At 35.9% G+C, this 27,272-nt stretch overlaps 1 protein-coding gene across 3 annotated transcripts in view; it reads left to right on the top strand.

The window, feature by feature from the left end:
* CSMD3 (CUB and Sushi multiple domains 3) overlaps window positions 1-27,272 on the top strand; it is a 760,009-nt gene that overhangs the window by 261,297 nt on the left and 471,440 nt on the right. Inside the window, exon 7 of one of the 3 annotated variants that reach the window (XM_075706423.1) lies at window positions 25,379-25,681. The exons of the other annotated variants lie outside the window; for them this stretch is intronic. Coding sequence (XP_075562538.1) covers window positions 25,379-25,681 — 303 coding nt within the window. The remainder of the gene's footprint in view (window positions 1-25,378; window positions 25,682-27,272) is intronic. 3 annotated transcript variants of the gene reach the window in all.

Raw genomic sequence — 27,272 nt, 5'->3', positions numbered from 1 at the left:
GTGTTTATTCCCTTCTCTTAAATACGTTTTCACAGAGATGCCACAAATTCTGCTGATGGGCTCAGTTGTGTCCTGTGGTGGGTCCACTGTGAAGCCAACTGGAACCAGCTGTGACCAGCATGGGGCAGCCCCTGATGTCCCATCACAGCGGTCACATGTGCAGCTCCCTCTCCCCTCCAGCTACAAAAACCCTGCCATTTATACCAATTACAATCTGAAAAAACCCTTGTTGGTTGTTTCATTCAAACAAAAGAAAATAAACAAGTTTCATGGCCACTTTTTAGGTGGGATATGAAATAACTAAATCTTACTCCGCTCTGTTCTCAAATTTATGAAAACTGCCTTTTTAAGATTCTTTTTCACAAGGCAGCCTCACATGGCCTAGCTTTAGTGTAATATCTAAAGCTACTGTAGCTTAGACATTTGAAAAGAAGACTAAAAATAATGCAATTCAGTCTTAAAATCTAGCTGCATATGAAAAAAAAAAAAACAAACCCCAGAAAACCTAGGCTATTACATAATCTTTCGTACACATCCTAGTAACTTAATTAATTATCATATTTTGCCTAATTTTCTGTTTAAGGCTTTAGGCTTGCAAACACCTGTGAAAATGTTTAAATTGGTTCATACAGAATTTACTGAAATTTGCTGAGGTACATGAAACTATGGGAAACTCTCAGCTTCATGTAAGTACATTGTCATGCAGGTTATGTGGATGCGTTTCTTTTAATAGGCATTTTAATTCACAAAAGATATCGAATTATACAGTACTTAAAAGATGTTGGTAAATGATAATCAAAGTGATATATTTCAATTAGAAGGGAATAAAAATGTTTCTCTACCTAGGTTGTTGTGTCATAACCAAGACACGCTTACTCTTGCTTGTCTGATCACCCTTGTTTCAGCACTTCTTTCCATTTACTGAGTCCGTTGTCTTGATGTTTGTCCTTACTACTTTGTTAAAACTCCTTCTGAGTTAGAAACTGTTGGCTGAAGTAGAAGCAAAGCTTCTTTCGATGTTCCTGAAGCTGCTGCTTCAATGTTTCTTGGCACTGGTAATCCTCTTTTGCTGTTTCTAAAATTAGTTGTGCTTTTTTACTCCATCCATTCACAGTTCCTGTAAAAGTTCCTTTTTCTTACTGCTCTCTTTTGTCTACTCTTTGCAGTCCATCACTTACGTATGAATCCATATTATCTAACTGGACAGAAGGGATTAAGTTAGCTTCCCAGCGTTCAGTCTTACAGGCCGGTGTACACAAACTTCAATATTCTTTATGTCAAGCATACCTGGACTCTGAAAGGGCTTTTGGAAAAGCATTCTTCATTTTCTGATAGTTAAACATTACTTTAAGAATCTGTAACTTTGTTATCTTTTGAGATCCAGCATCCTTTCTGTCTCCCTCTCTCCCTTCTCCTTTAAAGCCCTGAAAGGTTTCAGTAGTAGCCCTATATTTGCTATTTATTTCACTTGTGAAATCCATTTCTTAACTGCGCTTGCTTCCTTCCCCTTTACCTTTGTTTAAGCCAAGTACAAACTAATGCTTCTGCTATGAAAAAAATAGTATCAAATATGTTGATTGAGTGCACAATCACATCTGCCTTCCATTAAGAATCTTTGCTTATAGGAAAATACAGATGAAGAGATGAAATATTTCCATGAGCTTTTCAGAATAGGATAAAATTTAGCAGTCATGCTCATTTTAAAAAGCATGCAAATGGTTACTCTGCTTAATACTTGACAGCCAACTATGTAGAGATGAAGTTAGATAAATGCCAACACTGTCAGTGTGTGATGCAATATGGAGAAAACTGACATTGAAAAGTTTTCTCTTTCTCTGTTTGATTTTCCATTGTTCTTTTATTTTTATTTCTGTCATTTTGTACATGGATAGAAATGTATCTTCATTCAGAAATTATTTATAGAGCTAGACTTAGATTTTTTTGTTGGTTTTGCTTTGAGAGAGAATTTGAAGCAATTGGCAATCAGGTAAAGAACAAAAGTAAGTAGTACTAAGCTGCCTCAGAACATCATGGCTAGGGTTGCCAGAAGGGGAAAAATGTCTTTTTCACTTTTTTCCAGAACATCTAACAATTTAAACAGAATTCGTCGTTCATTCCTCATCTCAAAAGGTGTTGCAATGAACAGTATACAGAACATGTACCGGAAGACTCAGCAGTCATAATGAAGTCTTAGGTGAGATTCAGCTCCAAGACACCAAAATGTAGATGTCTCTGTATTGTAAGCTATAGGCTTAGACACCTATAGGTGTCTAAATACCCATTAAAGTTGGGGAGCTGTGGGGCACAGTTCAGCTGCACTTGAATATATGTGCACTGGCATATGAAATCACCTAGGGCATCCAAGATATTTTTATGGCAGTGGCAGAAGTGCAGAGGCTCTTCTGGCAGACAAACCAAGGTGTTGCAAAGCAGTATGTTATGAAGGATCAAAATTGCACCAAGCCAAACTATTTATGGGCAACTGAATCTTCGCCATACCTAGCTAATCCTGTCAGTGCAGGTTACAGAGTGATTCAGCTGACCACATGGTAGGGGCTGGGTAGAGGTTCTCTAGAGTAAATGAGACATCTGCATGGTGTTGACAAATTAGAATTTACAGGAGACCATGTGATTCTGGCACAGAAACTAGAAGAGAGGGAAGAACACCTAAAATGACAACTAACTTTTTTTTTGTCCTGATTTGTCCTGTCTAAGGTGTGTACTTTAAGATTAATTAAAACACTACATTCCACTGAGTAGATTACCATTTATTATAATAGTTTATAAACCTAGTGCACCTACAGACATGCAGATGTAGGTATCTTAATCTCAGGTTGAATCTCATAATGTAACTACTCACTGAAATGGCTTTTTACTACCAGTGTGCTCATGGGATCTTGAGATTCTCTGGGACAAATTAAGGTGCTGCATCACCTGTGCCACATCTGTAGAAGTCTGCCTCTTAAATAAGGGTTGTGTCTGCTTCTGCTTAGGGCAGTGTAAATACGTTGCTGGTTGGATTTGTAATTTATTTGACAGATTTTTTTTTTTTTTTTAGACAGATACTTAGTTTTCAGTATTGTAAATCTGTGACTTTTCAGACCCTGTACTCCTATTGTCAAAACAGCCCAGATGGCTGCCTGATTTTGCAATGAATGGAGGGAAAAGGAACCCTCTCTTCATAGAATGAAAGGAAATTACCAGAGCTTCTCAGCAGATTTTTTTTTTCCTCCAGGCATAAGAACTTAAATTGCATACATTGACACGCGGGTAAATGTTTTTTTAGCGGATTTTCATGCTTATAGGTCTTTTAGCTCTGATTCGTCTTATACTGAGCTATACTTTCTGAACAGATGATATTTCACCTTTGCACTCTTGAGATGTCATTTATTCAGTTATACACCCACACAATGACGGTGTGCAGAATGACATTGATTTTACTGTAGTCAAGTCAGAGAGGAGAAAAATTGCTGCATTTTGTTGACCCTCCCCCATTTTAAAGTAATTATTTTTAGAATTCTCCCAATTATAGGTTTTAATAACACCACTGTTGACAGTTAATTAAGTTAGTTCTGATACTGTATACAGATCCAGAAAGATCTGTTTCTCAAATTTTAATTAAGATCACCATTCATTAAAAAAGTCAATAGAACTAATGTTAACTATGAAAACATGGTAGTCTGTGCTAACGTTTAAATTGATGGACTGCAGTTTACTTCTGAAATAAACATTAAGTGATGCAGTAAAAAGTCCTTCACATTTTGTAATGATTTAACAGATGTGTCTTCTTAGTTTCATGTTTATCCTAAGGAAAAACCTCTAATGCTTTAGGTGCATTCAAACATTTTAATATGTTTCTATTTCATTTACTATTCTACACACTTCTGATCATTATTTGCAAAAGAACAAATGACAATGTTTCATGTACTACTGACTGTAAGTAATTCCATCTCTTCTACAGAAGAAAAAAAATGTACTGAATTACACTTTATTTCAATTTAGGTAATACTTAAAAGGAAGTATTTTCCTTACTTTTAGGTCAGTTTGTTGGAAGTTCAGGAATTTATAAACTGAAATAAAAAACAACATTTCAAACAACAATAAAAAAACCCAGGAAAATAAGATATTCAGACTATAAAATCCATCGATAATATGAACACTCCTGGTTTATGGAAAGGAAAAAAAAGTATTTAAAAATCAGTGTGGTTTTAATGATCCTATTCATATATATATTTGTATATATATAAAAACATTCCCTATATATAACTTTATATAAATATATATAAAATTTTATATAAAAATTATATATCTATATACAAAATATATATTAAAAAAAAGGAATCCTCCAAGGAAACTAATTAAAATTAAAGAAAAATCACCTACTAAAATAAATATTCTCTGGCATTGGAACTCTTCTGATAATAGTACCTAAACTGTGGCATTTATAGGACCTTCAGAATACTTCATTTTGATAATGTCAAAATATTAATACATTAATCTGTATATCTGTAGGCTTCGTGACCACGAAAGAGCATAGTATACTGCACTGATGATCTGTTCATGTCAAGATGATAAAACAACTGAGGGAAGAACCTTGGATAAAACACTTCTTTACAATATTTAGTGGTATTGAGATAAAGTGTTGGAACACTTTGTTTCCCCTTTGAAAAACGTTGACATACAAATGCTTCCATAATATTCTTGAGCTCTTTCATTAAGTGATTTATTTTTTCTGCAGCGCAAATTATTTCACCATAATTGAAAGTGATAAGCCATTCCAGTTAGTTTTTAAATAGCTTTGACCCTTATGAAATTTACTGGATACCAACAGAAACAAACCTAAAGTGGCTAACTTTGGAAAACAGATTTTAAAAGTTAAAATGAATACTGTCAGTGACATCAAATGCATTAGAATTATTTTTGCTGGATTATTTACTCCCATTTCCTTCCCTCCCTCCCTCCTTCCTCACCCAGCATTTTCAACTTCTTTTAATTCATTTTTCATTTTGGAACGATTTTTTTGTACCATTAGGGGACACGCACACAATGGAAGAGATCATTTTAATAAAAAAAGACAGAGAACTAGATAACGGAATAGCTGAATGTGGGATCTTTTGTGTGTCTTGCCTCATACTTGAGTTTCCCATGTACTTTCCAATCAGACTGCATACATACAAAGAGACTGCAGAATTATCTCTTCTCAATGTCTCTATTTCTTCTCTTTGGCCTATACGCAGAGTTGTTTGTTGTTTAGTTGCTTGAGAACACTTGCATTTTTTATAGAAATTGTATCCTCATGTCCTTGAGGATAAATGTAGTGTAGTTATTGAATCTTAAATTTAATTATATGAACTGGTGTTGAGTCATAAAATATGTGAAATATAGTTGTTTTGCTCTTTTAAATGTTTCTCCCTCCTTTATTGTTTATGATGACTCTAATCACACCATATGCATGAAGACTGAGTAATATGCTGAACAGTCTCCTGCCTAAAGATAGGAAAGTTATTCTTTTAGAAAAATTAGATCCAAAATTCTGTTCTGGAATATGAATATGGAAGTGACCTATGCAATAGGTTGTGTAAGAACTTATTTCTTAGTGTTAAATAAGATGCTACAGTTTTTACTAATTCCCAGCATAGGTAAGGTTGAGGACATTTGGTTTTACTCTTCAGAACTAAGTATAAGATTATCTAATTCCAGAAGTAAAAGTACCTTCTGCAAACTATCCCTCAAACTACCTAGTAAATAAGGATTCAAATCTATTCAATGAAAAGTTAATGTTTTAATGAATTCTAGTCCAAGTAAGGAATTAAAGAATTTTCTGAACTACCTTTTCAGTTTCCAGCTACACGTTCTCCACCTTGGTTGCAGCCAACAGAACTTTTTATACCTCAAAATATGGGCTGCTTTATTTGTGTACTGTATCAGTAGCAGTACTAGAATGCTGAAAGAATTTAACTTTTTTCCCATTCACAGGCACCTGGCAATCAATTAAACATATATCTCCATTTAACAAAGTGTTTCCACTTAAATGCAGCTGAGGCAATAAACCTTGCATACTATTGAACATTATTATGGAATATATATGGAATTTGTTAATCTGTAAACTCACTAACTGGTACTAAAGAGATTCTCAGTTATGTAATTTCTTTAGATATTCATTATGTCAGATTTCAGTGCCATTCATATTTGAAAGAAGACTTGATAAAAGCTTTTTAAGAACCATTTTGGTAATACCTTTTCAATTCCAGTATTATTTTTTTCAGAAAGTTCATATGTTTTGGGGTTAATAACATGACCCATGACATTTCCTGAATGTCACCTATTTTTAGCTAATTTACAAAGCTTTGTCCATGAGTGGTGAGAAGAAGTTTACATGTGAACTGAGGTATGGAAGTTGAGAACTGGGATTAGGAGAGGAAAAAAAGGAAGGGTAAAAAGAAATATTTGTATCAGGAACCCCAAAAATGTGAGCTGAGAGTTCTTAATGGAAAGGAATATGTAGGAGAAAGACAGAGAGCTAAGTAAAGTGATTAGAGAGTGAGGGATTGTGAGGAAAAGATTTAGGTGAGAAGACCAACTGTAATAAGGAGATTGAGCCTGAAGGGAATCTGTTGAATAGTTATGACTTACTGGATAAGAAAACTTCTTGTATAATGCATAGCCTGGTTGGCATCTAGTCTGTGCTAGCTGAGAAAAATTGGCTTGAACAGGTAGCCAGAACAAACCCTGGCAGGTATAACATGGCATGTGCAGAGAGAAGTGTTCGAAATTATTCTGCCAGTGTCCTCAAATTCCACTGCACAGTTGTGAATATGTTCCTTCCTGCCATGAAATAGCTGAAACCTACCAGAAAAGTTTGGCTCAACAAGGTATTTTTTGCACTGTATAGAGTAGACTGAGGATCTGTTAAAAATAGTGTCATGCAGTGTTGGCTATAATTCCTTTCTGGTATCATTTTGAAGAAGTTAAAAGGTGATTTGTGAATGACATACAAAATTTAAGTTACCCTAAGAAGTAGCTTAGGTGTCATAAGATCATAGGATAACTCAGGTTGGAAGGGAACCTCCTACTCAAAAGCTGGGCGTTGAGATAAAGCCAGGTTGCTCAGGGGTTTATCTGGTTTTGTCTTGAAAACTCCAAGGATGGACACTGCATAATGTGTCCAGGCAATCTGTTCACAGCTTGACTGTCCTCACAAGGTAAAAGTTTTTCATTATATCTGCTTGGAACTTCTCTTGTTTCAACTTACACCTTTTCCTCTTGTCCTCCCACTTCATATGTATTGGAAAGCTCCTTTTAGGCCCCCTTGAAGCTCTCTTCTCTGGGCTGAACATGTCCCTCTTCCTTAGCCTCTCCTCACAGGGCAAGTGCCCCAGTCCCAAAAATCTTTGGGAATAATCCCTTCCATCAATGTATCAGCCATGCTTCTGTTAATGCAGTTCAGGCTGCTGCTGGCCAGGGCACACTGCTGGCTCACATTCATCTTGCTGTCCACCAGGACCTACAGGGCCTTTTCAGCAGAGCTGCTACCCAACCAGTCAGACCCCAGCCTTTCCTGTTACCACAGGTTGAATATTGCCCTTGTTTATTTTCATAAGATTCCTGTTGGCTCATTCCTCCAGCTTGTCTTAGGTCCTTTGATGGCCTGGGGAAGAGTGGCTGGAAAGCTGCCTAGCCAAAAAGGACCTGGGGGTGTTCGTAGACAGCTGGCTGAACATGATCCAGCAGTGTGCCCAGGTGGCCAAGAAGGACAACATCATCCTGGCTTGTATCAGGAATAGTGTGGCCAGCAGGAGCAGGGAAGTGACCATCCCTCTGTACTTGGCACTGGTGAGGCCGCACCTGGAATACTATGTCCAGTTTTGTGCCCCTCACTACAAGAAAGACATTGAGGTGCTGGAGCATGTTCAGAGAAGAGCAAGGAAGCTGGTGAAAGGTCTGGAGCACAGGCCTTATGAGGAGTGGCTGAGGGAACTGGGATTGCTTAGTCTGGAAGAGAGGAGGTTGAGGGGAGGAGACCTTATTGCTCTCTACAACTACCTGAAAGGAGGTTGTAGTGAGGTGGGTGTCGGTCTCTTCTCCCACATAACTAGCAATAGGACAAGAGGAAATGGGCTCAAGTTGCACCAGGGGAGGTTTAGATTGGATATTAGGAAAACTTTCTTCACGGAAAGGGTAGTCAAGCATTGGAACAGGCTGCCCAGAGAGGTAGTGGAGTCACCATCCCTGGAAGTGTTCAAAAAATGTGTACATGTGGCACTTTGGGACATGGTTTAGTAGGCATGGCAGTGTTGGGTTGATGGCTGGACTGATGATATTAGAGGTCCTTTCCAATCTTAATGATTCCTAATTTTACTTTAATTAAAAAATAATTCAGCCACCAAGCCCAGTAACATTAAATTAATTATTACTCTCCCCTTAATTGGTTTAGTGGTGGACTTGGTAATGTTAGGTTAATGGTTGGACTGGATGATCTTAAAGGTCTTTCCCAACCTAAACTGTTCTATGATTCAAATATATTGTCCATTCCCCCCAGTTTGGTGTTACTTGCAAACTTAATGAAGGTCCAATCCATAGCCTCCTCCTGGTCCTTGATGAAGTTATTAAACAAGACAGGTCACAGGATAAAGTCCTGCAGTGCTTTACTTGTAACAATCCTCCAAGACGAGTATGATCCACTAACCACAAACCTGTGACACTTATCATCCAACCAGGATCTTTGCTCTGCTACTTGCCTTCCTCACTCCCCTTGGGGTTTTGAATTCATTTCATGGTAACTGCAGCTGTGGCTGCCATTGATTACCATGTCTCCAAACAGCTCTTCCTTGTTAGTGAGTAGCAGGTCTAGTTGCGCATCACCCCTGGTTGGCCCATCCAGCATGTCTATCAAGAAGTTGTCCCTCACATCTTCCAAAAACCCATCACCACACTCCAGCCATGCAAACTGTCCCACCACATCTCAGTTACTCCAATGATGTCACAATTCTGTGATGGCATGTGGAATTCCAGTTCCTCCCACTTCTGTCCCAGGCTCACTGCATGTGTGTGTAAACTTGAGACAGGGGTCTCTTCACCCTATTTTATCGTTCCTGAAGTCTCTTATATTCCTGTAAATCTTTCATTTCCTTTCTACTTTTTTCCACCACTATGTCATTTCAACGTGGCTCATTGTCTCCATCATTCTTAGCATAAATCTCTCATCAGCAGGTTGGCCAGAGTGTGGGCAAAGATGCTCTTGCTATGCTTTGTCAGGGGCACATTTACTGCTTTGAGTAACAGCAGGCTGTAGTCACTCTGTTTAGGCAGAAGTTTATTTTAACAGCACATGAGATTTCTACCACTGCTTCCTAAATCATCACTGCATCAGTCAATTTATCTTTAAGTGACTGGGGTCTCAGAGTTATAGTCATGTAGTCTTCCTGCTGTTGGGAATTCAAAAACCTTAGCTTGTGTTGCTACTTTGTAACTCTTTGCATAGCAAGCACTGCAAAAATATCTCAATTTGCAAATAAAATGATGGGATCTGTTGATCATTACTATTGTCAGAAATATCAGCAAGATCTTATGGTCTAAGGTAGTATATGTAAGAGCACTGCATAGTCCTCAGGTCCATACTTAGAGTGCTTAAAAAAGAGCTACTTAGTGCTTTTTAAACTCAATATTAGGAAAAGAGTAGAGGACAAACCAGAAAACATGCTGCTGTGTAGATCAACCTGCACCTCGACTCTTCTTGTTACTCTGTCCTCTGCATTTCAGAAGAATATAGCAAAGTTGAAGAAAGTTCAGAGAATGAGAGCAAAGATCATCAAACATGTGGATTAGTTTCTGAATGAAAAAGGGTTGGCTAGTTTAGGACTCTGCAGCTTGGAAAATAAATAGAGCTCTGGGAGGAGAGGAGATACACAGTCTGGAAAGTCATGAATGACAGGGATAGTACTGGAAATAGTTATTATGTCTTGTTTTGGATGCCAAAACTGAGGCGCATACCAATGAAATGACTTGCCCTAAGTCACCCAGAAAGTTACCAGTGGAGTAGGGCATCAGGTATTTTGAGCCTCAGTCCAGGGTGGCTGAAAACTAGGTAACACTAACATACAAAATAATATTGACTTTCTGAAAGTAAAACAAACTGTTGCTTTTTCTATCCTCCTTCACCTGTCACTGCTTTCCCTTCTCACTCAGTAGTAAACTTGGGATTAAAGACAATACCTTTTCATTCCTAATATATATGTCTAGTGTATAGGTGTAACAAATAGGTGAATAGCATAAGAAGGTTTATAACTAGAGATATAAACAAGTATTTCTTTTCATTTCTGTGCAGCCTGGTGCTGGGTAGTTTGTCTTTCAATGAAAGAGATATAAAAGCCACATGTTTAAATCATAGTTTCCCCTGGAAAGTTCTAAAACTTGTATGTGTTAAATGAATTACAGAACAAAAAAATATATAATTATGGTCTTGAAGAAATTTTCAGTTTTAAGAAATTGATCACCTACTTTTTTTTTTTTAAGCACACTGTTTTGACACTTAGAGCAAACTGGTCAGTAGTACTTAAGCTAAGAATCATTCAGCTACCCAATGACCCTAACAGGAATTTATGAATATTAACCAACCTGGAAGAAATTAATCCTTTTACCTCTTGTGGAGGCTATCACAATGTTGTTTTTGAGGGTTTAATTGACATTTACATTTCCTGTAATCTTTGTACAGAGGCAAAATGTTTCTTTTTGTACTCATCTTTGTACTCATCTTGTATTAGAATTAATGTGGTGGGGTTTTGTATTTTTTTATTTATTTTCAATTAGTATTTCCTCAGGGAACAAATTTACTAGATACTTGCTGGAAATTCTCAGTCACTGCTATCCAGTAACCTTTTCTTACATGTGAAAGAAGTTGCTTTGGAACTCTGTAGAATCTTTCAGAAGCTCTTGCGTCTGCAAAGATGATCATAGTGCCATTTAATTTATGTAAAGTAAATATCTAGAAATGATGGTAAAACTGTTGACAGTTTTGACAGAAGCCGAATTCTAAGTAAAAATAACCAGAACCTGAGAGACACAGAGAACATGATATGCTATAAACATCAAATAGAACTTCAGTTTAAAGAATGATCAATATTTTTCAAGACCTGTTCAGAAGGTTTCTGATGTCTTTCATCAAGAAAGAGTTCCAATTGAATTTTTGTCCCCCAAAAACAAACCCAGAAAATCTTTCTGCCAATCAGAAAAGCTCACATGATTCCAGGAAAGACATGTTTAATACAAATTGGTTTCCATCAAGGTAAGTTTACATAAATCATTCTCAAATCATAGCACTATGTGCATTAGTTTGTACAGGAGAAGATATGAAACTTGATTTAGAGATGCCTTTTGTAATTTTTACTGGTATTAATCTCAGTAATATTTAAGTGATAGTTATTTCAACTTGTTACCCACTAAGGACTTCTAAGAAATTATATATACTGCAAAGAATGTTAGAATCCTGTGTAAAAAACCATAGAATTTTCTGCAGGTAAAACCACAGAGAAACTGTTCTTTTTTATATTTAGGATTTTATTTTTCCTCAGGGTTATTAAGAATAGAACATTACTCATTTAAAAGGTATAAAAAGAAATTAATGTAAATAAGTAAAAATGCAAACAGAAAAAAACCCACCTTAGTGACAATCATAACATCCCCAATAAAATTCTATACCCCAGAAACCATGAATTATTGCATAATCCATTGATGTAAAATTTAGAATTACTGCCATTCACATAAGCAGGTTGTCCTGTTTTCAGCTGGCATAGAGTTAATTTTCTTCCTAGTAGCAGGCGTAGTGCTGTGGTTTGGATTTAGTAGGAGAAGAATGTTGATAACACGCTGATGTTTTAGTTGTTGCTAAGTACTGCTTATGCTAGTCAAGGACTTTGCAGCTTCCCATGCTCTGCCAGGTGCACAAGAAGCTGTGAGGGGGCACAGCCAGAATAGTTGATCCAAACTGACCAAAGGGCTATTCCATAGCATATGACATCATGCTCAGTATATAAACTGGGGGGGTTGCCCAGGGAGCAGCGATCGCTGCTCGGGAACTGTCTGGGTATCTGTCGGCGGGTGATGAGCAATTGCATTGTGCATCACTTCCTTTGTATATTATTATTATTATCATTATTGTATTGTTGTTATTATTATTATTATTTTACTTTATTTCAACTATTAAACTGTTCTTACCTCAACCCAGGAGTGTTTCTCACTCTTACTCCTCCGATTCTCTCCCCCATCCCACCGGGGCAGGGGGAGTGAGCGAGCGGCTGCGTGGTGCTTAGTTGCTGGCTGGGGCTAAACCACGACACAGGTTTATAGAATATTCATATTATAGTATTTAATATGGTACAAAGAGCATCTAAATTCTCTATAGTGCCTCCTGCTTTCTTCTATTTCTTATTGTGTCAGTGGTGGACCTTAGAATATGGTAAATGCAGTCTATTGACTTTGGTTTCGGGTATTTTCTTAGATTGCCTTTTTTCCATATCAGTAATCTCAGTGGAATTCAGAGAGGAAAGCACATGGAACTACCTCATGTTCTCTACAGTACCTTCTTGTTGAGCATCTGACCCTGGCATTAATATCAGTATGCTGGAAATAGTGGAACATACCATTTTTATTTTGAAGTATCTTCATTTTAAAAGTATCATGACTCTGGTAGAATGAAATAAACCCCCCTTTTTTTCTTTATATGCAGTATTCTTACATAATATTTCTCTCTAAAGGAAAAAAAAAGACATTTAAAAGCAGCCTAAATGCAGTGCAGCTTCAGCCTTTAATTCATAGTTTTCTAGAATAATGAACATGTATGAATGATTCTGCACAATGTCTTTAAGTCTTTTTCTACTCTCACTGTTTGAAGTATCTGTTATATGGAAAGCATCCCACAATATGTTATCATATATTGAGAACAATGCCTGAGGTAGAGAGCTTGCACTAGTTTCCGCATTTCAGCCCCCTGATTCTACAGGCTGCTATCTGTGCTTTTTTTCCAAGTAACCTACCCTAATATTAATCCTAATTTCTGTCTTTTGTTCCTTTTGTTGTCTGAAACCTGAATACTAATTCTGCTTACCAGTACCTCTTTGGTTGTCTTCATGGTCTAATGATATGAATGCACCTTCTAATGTAGTTAGTTAGCATTTTTTATAGAGGTAAGATAATTGCTGAAAGCAGGCTCCCACAAAGCAAGAAGCCAGAAAGTCATGCTTTCTGGCATGACTAGAAAATTGACAAATTCTGTGAAAAATACTGAATTTCCATTTTTGCATGGAAGAACAGACTTTGTGATTGAGTCCAGGAATATGTATGACCTTGATTTGGATAAAGGGGACATTTCAGATAACTTGAGGAAGCTGAACAGCATGAAAAGGTATTTCACTGTCTCAACAAACTTAACAAATATAACTTCATACAAATTATTTTTTTATTTTTGAGAGTATTCTTTAGAGTGAAAATGACACGTGATCTCAGAGAGATTTTTTTTTCCAGTGTCAGCTTTGAGTTTTTCTGGATAATAAATTGATTTGATGACCTATAGAACTTATATCCAAGAATGTGATTGTCACAGGAGACAGTTAGACTTGAGAGCAAGGTATCTTTATAAGAAAAGAAAAAAAGTGGAAAGAATATGTAGAACGTATTATTTTAAATTTTTAGTTCAAATACACATTTTAAAAAATACGTGACTCCAATTTAAAGAATATTATGTTTTAAGACACTTCAACAGATCAATACTTTTAAAAGTAAACCGGGATGTTGGTGCCTGTGTATAAGTATCTGATGAGAGAGAGTAACAAAGATGGAGCCAGACTATTCTCAGTGGCACCCAGTGACAGGACAAATGGTAATGGGCACACACTGCATATAGGAAATTCCATTTAAACAGAAGAAACCTTTTTACTGTAAATGTGATTGAAAAATGGAATAAGTTTCCCAGGGAGGTTGTGAGAGTCTCTGTCCCTGGAAAGACAGAGAGTGGACATGACTGGACACTCCTGAGCAACCTGCTTTAGTTGACCCACCTTTTAGCAGGTGGGGGTGGACTAGACAATCTGCAGAGATGCCTTCCAACCTCAATCATTCTGTGAAAGTCTGAAGTGTTCAGATATGCTAGGCAACCAGTGACCTGAAATTTTGACCTCATTAACTTCTATCAGCTAAGGAATGTAAAAAGGATCCAAAACCAGCTGCCATTTCTGAAACAAACTGCCATATTTTTAGACATTGCAATATATCTTTCTCACGTAGAAGATGCCTCTTTGTGAGCATTTCTCTGTATAACATAATACACTGCTGAGGAAAAATACTTGCGGTAACCGAGGTAGCTGTTTTGGGTATTAGTAACCATTTTAGTTGTTGAAAGAGAACTCTTTCATTATTATCATTGTATCATGGCACAAAATTACCTGAAATGCACATTAAGGCAATACATATGTAACTCTCTTAAGAATACATTTGAAATTTATTTTAATCTGTAAGCATTTAGCTTAATACATCTTGAAATTGTTGGCTAATGGATCACTGGGGGCATCTCACAGGAAAGCTTTTCCTAAGGCAAAGCTCTTGTTTTGTACTGGATGCCCACTTCAGAGCTCAAAAGTTCACTTACTGCCCACTTGATGCTGACAGCACATAATGTTCTGCAGGAATAGCTTTATCTCTTTAAAGTCTTAAGTGGATTTTGAATCAATTTATATACTGAAGGAACCTTCTTCCTTGCCAGAGAATTGTTTTCATGTCATTTAGGACTTGACCTTTCTTAAAAAATGTTATTTTTTAGCCTGTCCTGACCTTTTAAATAAAACCAAAAAATAAAAGATAGTACAGTTTAATTTATAATTAATTCAACTTTGCATTACTTTATAATTAACATGCACTTTTTTTAGAGATTAACTTCATTTATTTATTCTGAGTGAGAAATAAGAGAAGAATAATACTTCTTGTTAAATGTAATTCTTTGCTTTTTTCATAGGCATTGTATTTTTCAGTGATTAAGAGACAGTAAATGTCTGGGTGCAGCAAGGGCCGATTCTTCTTTTAAACTAAAGAAGAATAGATTTAGACTAGATATAAGGAAGAAATTTTATGTTGAGGGTGGTGAAGCACTGGCACAGGTTGCCCAGAGAGGTGGTAGAGGCCCCATCCCTGGCAACATTCAAGGTCAGGTTGGACGGGGCTCTGAGCACCCTGATCTGGTTAAAGCTGTCCCTGCTCACTGCAGGGGGGTTGGGCTAGATGGCCTCTAAAGGTCCCCTCCAACCCAAAGCATTCTATGGTTCTATGATGGTTCCCTGGGGGCTGGGGGCCTGGGGACCAGAGGGGATCGGGGCAGTGCTGGTCCCACTGCCCCCAGCCGGGGAGCAGGGCAGGGCAGGGGGCAGCCAGAGGCAGACCTGGGCCTGGGCATTGGGTACCTCCATGGGAATGGGGACAGGCCAAGCCCGGGCAGGGGCGTTAGCTGCATGGCTGGGCAGGGCAGGGCTGTGGGTTGCTGGGAACCAGCACCGCTGCAGTGTCGCTGGGGCAGAGACTGATGGTTCCAGGCTAGGTGTCCTGGATCCACAGGCATGGGTAGCGGGAGGCCCAGGGGAGGCTGGGCAGTGCTGTTTCGGCCCATTAGAGCCACCAGAGTCCTGACAGTCATTGAACAGTACTTCAGTGGTATAAGATACATAGAAACATAATTTACATTTGGTATACAAAACTTCAGATCTAAAGTTAGTTGGATTGCAGTGCCCTTATTTAGTATAATGTTAGACACAGAATGTTGTTGTGGCCGAAGGGAACACAATTGATATGGAGTTAACAGTTTATTGTTATTCCAATTAAAGTTTTAATGGTCTGGTAGTCTAAATTATCTAATATAGAAAAGCCTCAATAATAATAATACACTTATAAAAGTTAAGAACTGCCTTCCTACTCCCCACTATTTTTCTTGTGTCTTATTTTCACCCTTTTAACTGTGCCCCTGGGGTGGGCATTACAATGAATTGATAGTATCCGAGAGTCTGGGTTGTGATGAGTTTGATATTTGTGGTGGTGATGCTGAGGGGGTAGGGGGGGCACTTCCTCCTCAGTCTTGGCAATCAATTGGGGGTTTTTATATGCTTTCTTAACACAGGCTGCTTCTTTCTCATTGTTCTTTATTAAAATCTGAAAGTTGCACATTAGATTCCCTCAGCCTCAGTAAGTACAAAGGGCTGTTGATTGGTACGCAGTGACTATGTAGCTTTATCAGAGCTTTACTGTATGCAGTATTCTCGGAGCACAACATTCACAAAATACAAACAGGTCAGGAAATATTCACTTGACCACTATGAATTATGAAAGCTAGTGAAAAAAACCTCAGGCTATGGCAAGCCTACATGGGGTCAACGCAAATCCAGTGGCCTTGTATTGCTAATGACAAAATTATACTTATTACGCTACAGTCTTCGGAATTTTTGTATCATTGTTAATTTTGCTAGACACAGGTAGAGTAAACAATGCAAAAGATGTGCTTAAATATTAATATTTGTATTCTTTCCTATGCAATGAACATACACAGACTGATATGAAACTGGCAAGATACCTTTTCTGCAAGCTTGTCTTTGCCATTTGCCTAGTAAATGAACGGCCTTTCTAAGAACTTCACATTAATTCTAACAAGTACTAATCTGTTTAAAAACAAAGAAAAAATTATTAGCTCTTAAAATTGTCTTCCCTGTAGTGAAGATTAGTACATTGGATAAATTTGTGGAGTCTTAAGTTACTTTAGTAATCTGTAGCAATAAATTTGTGTCAAATAGCTCCTTGATGCCTAACACTGGATTTACAATAGCAAATTTCGGCATTTAATCTGCTTAGGGCAAAGATTATATACCTGACCTAGATACTCAAGAGCAGTGATACAAAGATTTTTTGATACTAAGAGTAAATGAAAGATGATTGTTACTGATTTTATCATTCATTATTTTTCTATGCATCTGAACTTCATTGAAAAAATAAAAAGTAGGAGTGTCAAAGTCATATCAATAAGTAGTTCTGGCTTTAGCAGGTATCATTCTATCTGGAACTGTATATTTGATTTATGCATGCTAGTTTACTTGCTTATAGCACTGAACAGATATTAAGCAACTAATATTAATATCCCTCTGGCAGTAAAAGGAAAGTGTGAATTTAATTTTGCTGATAAGAAATGAGAGCACTACAATATAATGGCATTTCCAAGGTGGCACAAGAAACAGAAATCAGAACCTTTAAATTTTAAACTTATAGAAACCTCTGATTAAATGACCATGATACATGTTCACATCAGAGTATTTTTTGAAAAGGAACATACAAGATTTTATGATAGTTTTTAACTTGCTTTAATGCCCCTTCTTTTTTTTTTAAAGGGCAAGTTATAGCACACATACCAGCAATAAATTAAAGCTGTAATATTTTCCCTGTTATTTCTTGATTCTTCTGCTTAAAATCTCAGAAGAGGATGCTTTCCAAAACTATCCAAAATCCAGTCATTAAAATGCCATTCATGAAGGAACAGAGCAGCAGGTTCTGTTCTGGTGTATGGTCCAAGCTAAGCACAGTGGGTTATATTTTGCACTGCAGGATGTATAAAATGCATTCAGTTTCCTTTTATCCTAACTAGTTCCATGGACAGAAAGAAATTTATCTTTTTGTTACATGGTTGCTATATACACTGTTATGTACATAGTCTGTACAGTAATTATTCTTGAAGACTTGCCTATTTTATGTTTTCCTATCCTTAGAAAGGGTAAATAAATCTTGCTGTTGGACTATGATTCACTAGAGCAAATTACAAAGAAAATAAATACACAAGAAAATATTGGCAAGGCTTTTTATTTGACAAATACAATAAAGGTGCTCTTGTAAGTTGACTACTAGTAAATAAAGTCAATAGATGTGAATACTTTCCATTCCCAGCATTTTATCATTCATTTCATAGATTCCTATAATATTGTTGAAAGAGAGTCTTGAAGAATTTATATGTTTTTTTGTATGATTATGGTGGATTCCACAGATTTATCTTGCATTGATGCACACCTATTTTGAGAAGAAAGTGAACTATCACTACTTCTACACAACAAATGATCAAATGAAAATAATTCTTTTGTATTTCAAATCCTACTTGCTCATTTAAAAACATTCCTTTGTGTTAAAGTTTGGTTTTGTTTTGTATTTTTCTTTCTTAAAAGTAATAGGCCTCTCACTGAAGTTAAACCAACTGAAAGAATAGTATCCATATGTGTGCCTGTGTTGGTCATTTTCCTATTGTTTTTCTATTAAACAAACATATCTTACTGGAATAAAATCTATTATTTGGATAGACACATGTAAAAGAAAAAAAGTGGTAGTTCTTTGTCTATGTCCTGAGTTTAGTGGAAGGGAAATAAATCATGTTAAGGTGCTTGGCATTTCTGTATTATCAAAAACTAGAAGGTTGATTTTGGCTGGATAGAAATTCAGATTTTCAAAGGTAATTAGTTTGATAAAATTAAGATACATAAATTTACCATATTTTCAGTATCTACTTAAAAAAATTTCAGATGATCATATATTCACTGAGAGAAGCATCTGGAAAAATCATAGAGATATGCATTTGTATATACTGAAGGATGACAAATATTTTTATCTCCGGCATCCCTGTAAATTTCTGGTAGATGCTTAACGGTTACTTTCAGACTGTTCTGGTAGATGTCTTAGTGCAGCTGCTGATTTACATTTAAGATATAAAAGATGGAGAGAAAGAGAAGAAATAACAATAGAGAGGTTGAAAAAAGAGAGAGAGGGAAAAAATGCAAGTAAAAAAATCATAAGAGAATGCAGTAATGCAAAGAAGTGCCTTCTGGTACCAAAAAGAAATCAAAATTATATACTGAATCAATTCACACAAATTGTAGACAACATGAAAACAAAAGGAAGTAAAAAGTACATACATTAAACTTCTGTCTAGACAGCTTTTGGAGTCTGCTAGTTGGATAAATCCAGGTATCATTGCCTGTTTGAACTGAAGTCTAGAAACTTGTTTTGAACTGTATTTTTTCAGTCATGTATTTCTTTAAATCCACAGTTTTATTTCCTTCCTGAATAGTTGGGAACTCAAAATCGCTTTGGTCAGAAGAATGTTTTACTTCAGCCATTTGTACTGATTTTATATTCTCAAATGTATGTGTTTTGGATTTCTTTCTTTTCTATTACTTACTTGTAAATCAAGAGAAGCAAAACTGTAATTTGAACTTAAAAACAGGTAAAAATACTAGGAATTTATGAAGAATAGAAAAAGAGATTTGTGAAAATAATAAGGTTGGAATGACATCTAAAAATATGTTAAAAGAGTCAAATAAGCTGTTATATCTACACTAACTTGAAAATTCCTTTAACAGATCCAGAATACATTCTTCCAATTAGGTTTGTAACTTTATTGGAAAGTCTTGCAGGCAGCAGATATTTAGTGCCAGAGAACATCAAAGAGAACAGTTAATTAAGGTACTTTATTAGCAAAAAAGCCCCTTCTTAATGGGATGCACTGGTCACTGCAAAGTTAGTTAACTAAGGGAAGGTTTTAAGTAAGGATATTAAATAAGTCTTGACTGAAAGTCCTTGAACATCTGAAAGAAGAATGAAGATGGAATATACTGATTACTCTTTTTTTTAAAATTCTATGTATAATTGTAACCACCTCTTTTTTTCTTAAATAACATATGCATTTTATTTTTCTTAAGACTGTCAACACTTCTTTCTGATTACCCATTGTAAAAGGATGGAATAACTTATTTCTTGCTATCAAGTTACACAGGAAAAATCCCAGGCTGACCTCATTAGCATTTTATTATAGTGACTCCCATTTAGGGTTATCTGCATTAAAGACCTTTAGCTTTGTTTGGGAAGTATGTGGTTGGATCATATATGTCACAACGACTAATAAAGTCCTGCATCTTGAATTTATCCTGAATAAACAAGATAGTGAATATCACTATTTGCTCTCACAGTTTGCTCAATCTGATTCTTAGGAATTAATCAGCAAAGCTAATTCTAATGAATTAGAATAGCTGCTGAACAGTAGCCTTCTAAACTAGATCCCGTTTATTTGGTCTTATGAGCAATTTGAGAGTTTTCATCTGTTCTTCCACTACTGAAGTTAAAAATATGTAAATTTAGAGGAAAATTATAAGTGGGCTGTGAGGAGAGACTAGGGAGCTGGGCTTTTTCAGACTGGAGAAGAGGGGAAAGCTAATAGCAGCTTCCAAATGCATGCAAGGGGGTTATTGAAAAGACAGAGCCAAACTATTCATGGTGGAGTATGGTGTGAGGATGAGAGACAACTGACAAAATTTGAAATTAGATCTTCAGGCCAGATATAAAAAGCCACTTTTCTTCTATGAGGAAAGTCATGCATTTGAGCAAATTGCTCAGGGAGATTGTGCAGTCTCCATCCAAGGAGGTTTTCTCCAGACCCTACTGCATAAAGCCCTGAGTAACTGGTCTGACCTCATGACTGACCCTGCTTTAAGTTGTCGTGACAAGAAGAGACCTCCTGAGGTCTATTTCATCCTGAGTTTTTCTATAATCCTGCGGATAAAGATTGTTTTAACCCCAGTGTTATACGAACCAAACTCACACTACAGAATGTTTACTTTTTGATCAGTCTGACTCCTAATCAGCCTGGTATTACTAACCAGTGGACAAATAAATAGTATTACAACATTTGTTTGTTCATCAGTTGTCTCTGAAATAAAAGCAAATTTAGAAAATCTTTAAAACTGTTGCTGAATACTTCTTTACTTGCATTTCAGACATTTAATGGTGGGCTTTCAAATTAGTCAAGTTTTACTGGCTGTGCTTTCAGTCTGTGGAATTATTATATTTGACTTGTAATTACAGCAGTTAGAGTAACATACTTCATATCAAAACTTTATTTAAAAATGGCATTGTGCTGGAAATAGTTTCTTTCAATCAGGTTGATGGTTGATATCTGAAAGCATGGTAATTTTGTAATTTCACACTCTCACTTTAATTTACTGAACTAAATAATTTTCCTTAAAATCCTATCTATTTGAATCCTGTTAAAACATAATTCTCAGCTGTATCTTGTAAGAAAGTATGGCAATTAAATATTGGTAGTTAATTATGTTAATTTTATGAAAAGAACCTAATCTTAATTCATGTGTTAATGCATGTTGACTAATCACTGGTACTTTACTTTGTGGAAGCTTGTTGAACTGGAAAAGAAAAACAATTCTTTCAGCCACAGCTGAAATCTACATCTTAATCTGGGATTGAACACAACATGTTAACATACCATAGAGATCAAGCTTCTAAAACGAGCATAAAAATCAGGTCATCTTGTCTGAAATTAATTGATTTTGGTTAAGAAAACAACTTATTTCTAAAATTCATAGACACTCAAATTAAGATCTATAACAAGAATTGCATTTGTCTGATTCTGCTTTCCAATACACTTGCACTACTGTGACTACTTTTTTTCAGGCCTACAGTTTCTAAAAGTTGTTAAATTTTAATTTAGCATTGGCACATTACTTACAACTTACATCAATACATTTTAAATATCTCTACTGATTAGAGAGGGAACATACGTTGTTCTAGCATTCTCCATTTTAAAGGGAATCTTTCCCAAATCATAGTCTTCTAAAATGGAAGAAAAAAAATATTTTTCAATAAAGGCATTTTCACTGTATTAGATACCATTTTCTGCGTTAATTTTTTTGCTGATGAATACTTCTGCAGAGTGGGCAAAGGTATTCATTATCTCCCTAGATTATTTTATTCCCTCAGGGATTACTTGTAAAAAGTTAGTCCATTAGATTAATTTAAGTGAGAACTTCCACTATGAGTTTATTTGGGGTAAATTTCCTTTGCTGTCACGTTTACAACAGGAACCCTGTGTATACTTGTAGCATATTGCATATGCAAAGTGTGTGCATCTAGCACATATTCATAATCCATTTTTGGAGCTCTGTGTCAGGCAAATGTCAAAGGCTCTTGCCTCTTTCCTCTACTAAAAATGATCCTGGAATCAAAAGCAACCTCCACCCCTATATAAATAGAAAGGCTTATGGGTCTTCCATATGTTTGCATTATCCAAAGTTTAAGCAGTTACAACACTTTTGAGTAGTCGTTCATTCAGATTAGTTTTCTGAACTGAATTGCTCTGTAGATCATCAGCTTGATCTCCTTCCACTTCCATATAGTTGCAAATTTTTATGTGTCAATACTGCTTCAAATCTTTTCTCACCTAAGCAGTCTAATTTGACGCATGGAAGGTCCTCAGTTTCCTGATTTTAATCTGTTCTCCATCCACAGGGACTCACTTAGAGAAATGGTTGTCCAGTCTAGTAGGTCTCAGACTGCTTTAATCTGGGCTGGTCAGGTTTCCTCTCTCTGTGAACCCATGCCCCAAGCAACAATTAATTACTCTTTCTTGCCTCCACATCCTTATTGCTTCCTCCAACGGTGCAGCCTGAAAGTTCCACAAGCCTCAGATTTTCTCAGTTGCTGATTGTGGATTCAAAGTGATGACCTACCTCTGAGTTGACTTCAGCTGACTGAAAATTGTTGGTTTACACTTTATCCAAAGAGCAGAAATCAGTCTTCCTTTCTTTCTTCTTGTACCATTTTCCACTGCAAGTTTGTCTTTTTTTTTTTTTCCCTCTTTTCCTAACCAGAATATTATTTATCTATGATTCTATGAAGAGAAAATAATATGGGGTTTGGTTGGTTGGTTTGGTTTTTTTTTTTTTATCATACCGGAAATTACAATGTTTAAAATAGTCTCTTTGCTAAACTGAAATGTCAGGTTTGATTGCAGATGACTGAAGTGGAGGGTATGTTACATTGCCCATACAACATAGGCATTTCAATTGGTCTAAACCTGTTTTCATGGAATACTAAGACACCAAAGTTCATAATTTTACAGATTACAAATTATATTTAAGCAAACATGAATGCATCTATTCTATGCAGTAGCTGATATTTACCAGATTGTTTCTACATAACATTAATTTTGTCTTAAAATCTTCCATGTAAATCATACCACGTTGTTTACCTTTTCTGATCTTCTGTATGAGTTCTTTTTTGCAGTGTAAGTGGAGGCGGAAGCCTAACAAGTTAGGTGTTTTCCTTGAAAGTTGCCTCTGTATCAAAGTAGTACAGTGCTTTTCAATGCATAAGCTTTGAAGCCTTAAGTAAGCATAATTTTTCTTGCTTTTTTCTTTTGAGATAAACTTTCTCTTAACTTGTTTTCATTTAAAGTATCTCTTTAAAGCACTAGGACATAACATGCCATTTAACTGAGATTCTGAATATAATTTTGCTTTCAGCTTCATATTGGGAGCTGGTGACTGCCTGTTCTTGTATATTTGCTTGCATGATAAAAATGCATCCACATAGATTTTGCTTTAATAGTAGTGGTTATGTAACATGCAATACATCATCTTTGTTTTAATCAACACTATCCTGTTCCAGAATGTCTCTTGACCATACATTTGTGTTTTCTGTGTTTTAATCTTGATAGCAGTCTGTCAAAATTGATTGTATCCTGAATCATAACTAGCCTAGTCTTTTGATATTATTAATTGTTGTGACAAGTTTTCTCTTTTTTTCTGAAATAAAGAATAAAACATGTCTAGGTCTATTTTAGTTATACTGCTGTCATCTTAGGACAGTAAGTAGTTTTTTGTTCGGTCTCTGACACATAAACCTGGAGTCTTACCTGGTGCTTTTAAGGTTGTTTAGTTTTGCAGGGGGAACCACCACTGCATGATTTAGAAATGCTGTACTGCAGAAGAGATATTAAGACATTAAATGTAAGATAGCAAAAATAATAGGTACCTACAGCAGCCTTATCAGTTGTCTGTATAATGCTTAAATATTCTGTTAGTATTTTTTTAATAGTATAGAAAAATAAAACATTTTCAGCTTAAAATTTCTGCAGTAAACAAAAGAGACTTTATTAGCAAGACTGAGTATTTTTGACATTAGGGTCTGTTCCATTTATTTATACAGTACATTTGATAATTCTGTCAAGAGATTTGATATTCCTTGTGCATGAAAGGTGTTGTATACTGCTCAGTTCCTCTGGAAGTCTTATTTCCATTTTCTAGTGTATAGGATCTTCTAACAGTGCAAAAACTCTGTTTTCTTTCTATCCTGTCATCACCCACTACACTTAAAGGACAAGTCTCAAAGTCTGTGTGAGAGGACAGCTCAGAAGTAAAAAGAGAAATGTGGAATATTGTTTGCATGACTGTTAAAGAGCCCCTTAATCATTATTATGGAATAAAAAAGACATGTTTTAAAGATACTAGTATAACATAGTGCAGTTCATGCTACATCAACTTTGTTTATGCTAATTTGTTATTATTAATTTTATTATGCATTGCCCAGTCGTTTATTCATTCCAGTCAAGACAGAGTTACTACTGTATTAGACGTTCTAAATGCTCACAGGTGAGAGACATGGCTTCCAAACATTTACAGTTACATCTGGGGAATGGGGAAGGATGAAAAGGTTAATAAAATCTTAAAAATTCCCACATGGGTTATATATTTTAGCTACTAGAAAATTTAGAATTGCTAACTTAATATTTTCCCAAGCAGTGCATGGACAATTTTTTTAACTCATCAAATATTTTGTGGGTAGGGTTTTTGAGTAAAATAATCTGGCCTATTACAGAAATCAGAGAGCAAAAAGAGAATTACAGATGCAGCCTTTGTCCAATATCAAGTATAGATAATTATGCTTAGATGTTTTGTTTAAATGTATACCTTTTGCCATCCATATACCCTTGGTCTTGTATCAAGGTCTAAATGAGCTTTCAGAGCCCTGTCAAGCTTTGATGAAGAGAATCAAATGCATGATTGTGTTTGGCAGCCTTATTAGCAGTTGGTGTACAGCAGCTTTGCCTTCTACCTAGGTTACTATATAACACTGCTGTTTCACTCCTCAATAGGGCAGTTATCACTTTTCTATACGTGGGGTCCCTTTTAATGATATAGCTATATACATTGCTATAGCCGTGTTGATTTCAGGGCTGAATTTACAGGGGTGGAAATTATGTGCTGTCATTCTGACTGGTACAAAAGTTTATACTATAAGTTTTTGAGGACACTTAAAACTAAACATGTAATATCACTATAATTACAGAATGTTCACTATCATTAAAAACTGTTCTGATTACTTCAAATTTTTAAATAAAGCATATCAACTTTCCTTTTTTCATGTCAGTTGTCTTTACTATGTTAAACAGAGGGAAATTTAATCTCTTAGGTTGATCAGGAAAACACAATTCAAAAGAAAAAGTTAGCATCCAGTGCTACTGTGTGTCCCACAGGTTCTTCCACTTTGATCAAAACTGCCTCCACTGGTGAGTTAGAGGAGCGTATTGCGGCCACTACTGGTGCTATTACTGTTGCTAGCACATCTGTCGCTGTATCCAGTGCAGTGACCACCTATAGACAACCTTCTGAAGAGCAACAAGTGCAAGCTATGAATGTAAGAAAATCAATTCTGGAGTCGGCCACTTCCAAGGAAGCACTCTCCCTTCATCAAGCAAATTTACAAAGCACAAGACGACGACCAAGAAATGCTGAGCAGATAGAAAGAACTAAAGAACTTGCAGTTGTTACTCATAGAGGTATTGGATATTATTTTACTTGTGCCCATGTAGTTACAGAAAAATATTTTGTATAAATTAAAAGTGAAAGATCAGGTATCCATTCAGGAAATGTAATTGAACCAAATGGGAAAGGGATTAAATCTGCTTAAAGTTGAGTTCTAGTAGTTGGAAAAATGAAGGTAATAATAATATTGTCATAGTAATTTAAATTAATTTGATTTATAAAAAGACAAAAGGGAAAGATAAGGAGTTTTCATGCCACATATATTGCTATCAAGCTTCGTGTAAGTGAGATCTGATGAAAGTTTAGAGAATTTAGATTAAAATATTAATCTGTTTGGCATATGTGTTTAGACATAATCAACTATAGCATAAAAAATGTACTTTATAGGTAGCTGTTTTGTTCTAAACTAATCGCTGATGCAGTTGTAATCATCTCCCTTCTGCTTAAATTTTCAGCAAAATTTTGGCCTTTTAAAACATTTGTGAATTTTTATTCTATCAAACATGAAATTAATGAATGAAACAAAGTTTAAAACACTAGGGAATTCAGTTGCAAGTATAAATGTAGTAAAGCTAAAGATTTGATATGTTCTTCTGTTCAGAAGACTTAATCCACTTGCTTAAGCACTAATAATGAACATTCGGAATATGGACAAACCATTATTTATCATGTTAAAAGGTAAATTATGATATCTGAAACATGAGTCTGAGAAACAGCAATGCTGGAATGTCTTAATTTAACCAGCACAGACATTCAGAAACAAATTGCATGTGGTATATTTTAACACATGTAATTTACACATGAACATTTTATGTTCAGGGAAGAAGCAGCTTAATTTTGCAGGTTAATATTGTTGTATACTACTTATTATATATTTTTAATTTTCATTGTGTGTTAATCCATTTTTTCATGTTAATCTATTGTGCGTGAAGAATATATAAACACAAATATATGGAGGAGAAACATCTTTTATAGCACAAGCAATCTGTATAAGGCTCATTATATGGTTGATATTTTGTAAAGACAACTTTAGATTGGAATCTGTTGTCCTACTGGATCAGATAGTTACCTAGGATAAGTTATTATAGCTTCATTTACTAACAAACACCTGTTGAAACAGCTGATCTGCAGTTCTGCAGAATTCTGAGAGGAGGTTGTAGTGAGGTGGGTGTCGGTCTCTTCTCCCAAGTAGCTAGTGAAAGGACAAGAGGAAGTGGGCTCAAGCTGCACCAGGAGAGGTTTAGATTGGATATTAGGAAAAATTTCTTCACAGAAAGGGTGGTCAAGCATTGGAACAGGTTGCCCAGAGAGGTGGTGGAGTCACCATCCCTGGAAGTGTTCAAAAAATGGGCAGACATGGCACTCTGGGACATGGTTTAGTGGGTATGGTGGTGTTGGGTTGATCGTTGGACTAATGATCTTAGAGGTCCTTTCCAACCTTAATGATTCCTAGTTTTTACTTTATAAATAATCCATCCACCAAGAGAGGAAATATAAAATTGCTACTCTACCCTTAATTGGTTCAGTGATGGACTTGGTAATGTTAGGTTAATGGCTGGACTGGATGATCTTAAAGGTCTTTTCCAACCTAAACGATTCTATGAA

The sequence above is a fragment of the Pelecanus crispus genome, chromosome 2 (genome assembly GCF_030463565.1).
Source record: "Pelecanus crispus isolate bPelCri1 chromosome 2, bPelCri1.pri, whole genome shotgun sequence".
In the NCBI taxonomy this organism is placed as follows: Eukaryota; Metazoa; Chordata; class Aves; order Pelecaniformes; family Pelecanidae; genus Pelecanus; species Pelecanus crispus.
The sequence above is the reverse complement of the archived record's forward strand: the minus strand, read 5'-3'. Positions and strand labels throughout refer to the sequence as shown.